Source organism: Anomaloglossus baeobatrachus, chromosome 8, assembly GCF_048569485.1.
Source record: "Anomaloglossus baeobatrachus isolate aAnoBae1 chromosome 8, aAnoBae1.hap1, whole genome shotgun sequence".
NCBI classification, from domain to species: Eukaryota; Metazoa; Chordata; class Amphibia; order Anura; family Aromobatidae; genus Anomaloglossus; species Anomaloglossus baeobatrachus.
Window position 1 is genome coordinate 103945275 of NC_134360.1, and position 5000 is coordinate 103950274.

Sequence of the window (5000 nt, forward strand, 5' to 3'; positions counted from 1 at the left end):
GAAAGTAGCCTTACATAGTCACTGGTGTTGCATACCTTATCTCCCCATAGTGATGTTTTTTTAGGTTTTTGCACCCAGTTCAGACTTAGAATGGTGTTCCAAACGTTATTCCTTATTGTATGGTGTGAGCAAGGAGACCTACAAACATGGCTCAGTTACACCAGTTGTCCCAGACAATCCCTTTAATTTGTTCAGAAACAACCACTACAATTCAATTAGATCATGGCTTAATAGAAGACTTGCAATTGGTTCCAAAGTTTCAAAACCTCAACCATAATGTGCACATAATTTAATTTCCCAGAGAAGCATGCAAGGTGTTTAGGTCTCCTCATACTGCCATGCCAGACCTGGAATGTCAGTCTCCACAAAGAGAAAACGTCCCCCTTAAATCCCAGTTTTAGCCTCTCACCTAGCCAAATCAGATCTCATACCTTGCACTGACGACAATACCTCAAAGCAAGCTGTCTACAGATTAAGATTCTGGATTGGCTTATATCCTAAGTCATATGCTAAGGCTTGTTAAAGGGTCGATATTGACTTAGGATTGCTACTTCCAATAGGTGGCACTAGAGTTAAAGCCCTCTTCCATTCTGAAGAGGCAATTTGGATATAAAATATCAAACAAAAATTGTTGTGTAGTGCGAAATTAAAAATGGCCAAAGAAAATCAATATAACTCAAAAATATTGTAGCCCGAGAGACTGTTGTATGCACTTTTCTCATCAATATTAACAGAAATCAATACCTTGAACTTGGAAGGGATGAAGATATAATACTGCTGCAGTTTTTCCACAGTTTGATACTTGGAGGACACTGCACATTTCACTGGGTCTTTTAAAGCTGCACGTTGCAGCTTTTGCACCTGAAAAAAATTACATCATTCCAGCTTTAAACATAGAGGATAAATAATATGTCTGCACTTCCCAGTGTCCCACAGGAATGCTGCTTTTCAATGCAATACAAATCAAATGCTACAGCAAAACACAGTTCAGAAATAAAACCCAAAAAAGGTACGCTCTGCCAGCATTCGCAGGAAGCAAGGCATGGTAGGGACAGGGGTCATCATCTGACCCCACGCTGTCACTGCAACCCACTGGCACTCTGTGATCACATCACAGAGCCGCCAATGGCGGTGGGGAACAGCGCGATACCTGCTGGTGCGGATTAGATCACAGCGTCAGAGTTTGACAGTGTGATCTAAGGGGTTAAAAGGCATGGGTGAATCCGAGATTGCCAGCGCCTGTTAGCTGCACATCTGCTGATCAGATCAGCAGATGTGCGGGTAATAATGTGGGCAATAATAATAATAATATACATATTATATATATTTATTATATACTAGAAGGTGGCCCGATTCTAACGTATCGGGTAGTCTAGAATGTGTATGTAGGTTAGCAGATTGAATAATAATATAATCAGCAAGTCTTGAATAATGATGGTTTATTTTTTGCTCGTTGGTCTCCTGCTGTGCAGCATGCATCGGCGTGTTTGACAGTGGGAGACCAACGATCTGAATGGGCAGGGAGCCGGGGTAAGCTAGTAACCATGGTACACATCGGGTAACTATGCAAAGTGGTTTCCATAGTTACCAAATGTGTACACTGGTTAACAGCGTGCTCCGGCACACGTGTGCATAGAGTCGGGGTAAGCTAGTAACCATGTTACACATTGGGTAACTAAGCAAAGCGGTTTCTATAGTTACCCGATGTGTACCATGGTTACCAGCGTACGCCGGCTCAGGCACACGTGTGCCGGGGTAAGCTAGTGGTTTCAAACATCCGGCTTTTCTCGACTTTGTCGGATCATACGCGCTCCTGTAGGCTGGTTTCAGACGTACGTGTTTTAGGTACGTGTGACATGCGTTTTGTAACACGGATGTCACACGTACCCATGTAATTCTATGATGTGCCTCACACGTCCATGTTTGCACACGGACCGTGTGACTTTTCATGACCCCGCACGCACACACGCAGGTATCTTCGGCTGCACGGATGTCACATGGATCGCACACTGATGTGATCCGTGCGACATCAGTGTAAAACATACCAGAGAAAATATGGGTCTTTTTAATAAAAATATTTTCTATTTTTACTTCTCTCCAGCGATGCTGTCTCCGGCTATGCTGCTCCAGCTCCTTATTGCCGCTCATTATACTCACTGAATATTCAGTGCCCTGAGGAGCTGGAAGCAGGAACAGCGCTGGGGACTTCAGTGCCGGGGACCGCATCGCTGGGTGTACAGCAGAGTATGTGTGTGTGTACATGCATCTGCGCTGTGTGTGTATGCGTCGGTATATCCATGTATGTCTGCTATGTGTGTCTGCTATCATTAACCTTGTGGTTCTAGATGTGCGCTATGTGTGTATGCGCTTGGTGTATCTATGTGTGTCTGCTATGTGTGTATATGTGCTCAGTGTGTGTGTGTATACATGCATGTGCGCTGTGTGTATGCGCTGTGTGTATCTATGTGTGTCTGCTGTGTGTGTGTGTATATACATGCATGTGCGCTGTGTGTATGCGCTCGGTGTATCTATGTGTGTCTGCTATGTGTGTATATGTGCTCAGTGTGTGTGTATACATGCATGTGCGCTGTGTGTGTATGCGCTCGGTGTATCTATGTGTGTCTGCTATGTGTGTATATGTGCTCAGTGTGTGTGTATACATGCATGTGCTCTGTGTGTATGCGCTCGGTGTATCCGTGTGTGTGTGTGTGTGTGTGTGTATATATACATGCATGTGCGCTGTGTGTGTATGCGCCGGTGTATCTATGTGTGTCTGCTATGTGTGTATATGTGCTCAGTGTGTGTATACATGCATGTGCGCTGTGTGTATGCGCGCGGTGTATCCATGTGTGTCTGCTGTGTGGGTGTATACATGCATGTGCGCTGTGTGTATGCGCCCGGTGTATCCATGTGTGTCTGCTATGTGTGTATATGTGCACAGTGTGTGTGTGTATACATGCATGTGTGCTGTGTGTGTATGTGTCGGTATATCCATGTGTGTCTGCTGTGTGTGTGTCTGCTGTGTGTGTGTCTGCTGTGTGTGTGTCTGCTGTGTGTGTGTCTGCTGTGTGTGTGTCTGCTGTGTGTGTGTGTCTGCTGTGTGTGTGTGTCTGCTGTGTGTGTGTGTCTGCTGTGTGTGTGTGTCTGCTGTGTGTGTGTGTCTGCTGTGTGTGTGTGTCTGCTGTGTGTGTGTGTCTGCTGTGTGTGTGTGTCTGCTGTGTGTGTGTGTCTGCTGTGTGTGTGTGTCTGCTGTGTGTGTGTGTCTGCTGTGTGTGTGTGTCTGCTGTGTGTGTGTGTCTGCTGTGTGTGTGTCTGCTGTGTGTGTGTCTGCTGTGTGTGTGTCTGCTGTGTGTGTGTCTGCTGTGTGTGTGTCTGCTGTGTGTGTGTCTGCTGTGTGTGTGTGTCTGCTGTGTGTGTGTGTCTGCTGTGTGTGTGTGTCTGCTGTGTGTGTGTGTCTGCTGTGTGTGTGTGTCTGCTGTGTGTGTGTGTCTGCTGTGTGTGTGTGTCTGCTGTGTGTGTGTGTCTGCTGTGTGTGTGTGTCTGCTGTGTGTGTGTGTCTGCTGTGTGTGTGTGTCTGCTGTGTGTGTGTGTCTGCTGTGTGTGTGTGTCTGCTGTGTGTGTGTGTGTGTCTGCTGTGTGTGTGTCTGCTGTGTGTGTGTCTGCTGTGTGTGTGTCTGCTGTGTGTGTGTGTCTGCTGTGTGTGTGTCTGCTGTGTGTGTGTCTGCTGTGTGTGTGTCTGCTGTGTATATACATGCATGTGTGCTATGTGTGACACGGACGTCTAAAGGCAGCCGTACACTGTGTACAGGACAGTGGCTGCGCCGCAACTTCCTGGTCACATGATAACACGTGATCGGAGCTTGTCGCGCGGCAACTGTAGTGTACACAGTGCACGGGAGCGCGCCGGATCCGACAAAGTGGAGAAAAGGTAAGCGACGTGCTGACGTGTGCCGGGAGCCGGGGTAAGCTAGTAACTATCTTACACATCGGTAACTGAGGAAAGCGGTTTCTATAGTTACCCGATGTGTACTATGGATAGCAGCCTACGCCGGCTCCAGCACACGTGTGTCAGGAGGCGGGGTAAGCTAGTGGCTTTTCTCCACTTTCTCTTGCGGTGTGGGCTTCCGGTGCTGCAGCAGTCACCTGGGAGTCGGGCGTCTCAGTGTGGGTTCGGGGAATGCGTGCGGGGCCTGGCCAAGCGTCCAATGCGTGCAGGGGGCTGGGGTGAGCGGCCAATCCATGGGGGGCGGGGGCGGGGCCAGGGCGAGCCGAGCGGCCAATCCGTGCGGGGAGCGGGGCCATGCCGAGCCCAGCGGTTAATCCGCTGGTTGTCACCGTAAGGACACAATTTTGGAGCAAGAGAGACAGACACAGACAGACACAGACAGACACAGACAGACACAGACAGACACAGACAGACACAGACAGACACAGACAGACACAGACAGAGACAGACAGAGACAGACAGAGACAGACAGAGACAGACAGAGACAGACAGACACAGACAGACACAGACAGACACAGACAGACACAGACAGAGACAGACAGAGACAGACAGAGACAGACAGAGACAGACAGACACAGACAGAGACAGACAGAGACAGACAGAGACAGACAGAGACAGACAGAGACAGACAGAGACAGACAGACACAGACAGACAGACAGACACAGACAGACACAGACAGACAGACAGACACAGACAGACACAGACAGACACAGACAGACACAGACAGAGACAGACACAGACAGAGACAGACACAGACAGAGACAGACACAGACACAGACAGAGACAGACACAGACAGAGACAGACACAGACACAGACAGACACAGACACAGAAAGAGACAGACACAGAAAGAGACAGACAGACACAGACACAGACAGAGACAGAGACAGACAGAGACAGACACAGACAGAGACAGAGACAGAGACAGAGACAGACACAGACAGAGACAGACAGAGACAGAGACAGACACAGACAGAGACAGACACAGACAGAG

At 48.4% G+C, this 5000-nt stretch overlaps 1 protein-coding gene across 2 annotated transcripts in view; it reads right to left on the bottom strand.

Annotated features, from left to right (window-relative positions):
- DDX47 (DEAD-box helicase 47) overlaps positions 1-5000 on the bottom strand; it is a 271876-nt gene that overhangs the window by 84268 nt on the left and 182608 nt on the right. Inside the window, exon 7 of one of the 2 annotated variants that reach the window (XM_075321936.1) lies at positions 745-861. The exons of the other annotated variant lie outside the window; for it this stretch is intronic. Coding sequence (XP_075178051.1) covers positions 745-861 — 117 coding nt within the window. The remainder of the gene's footprint in view (positions 1-744; positions 862-5000) is intronic. 2 annotated transcript variants of the gene reach the window in all.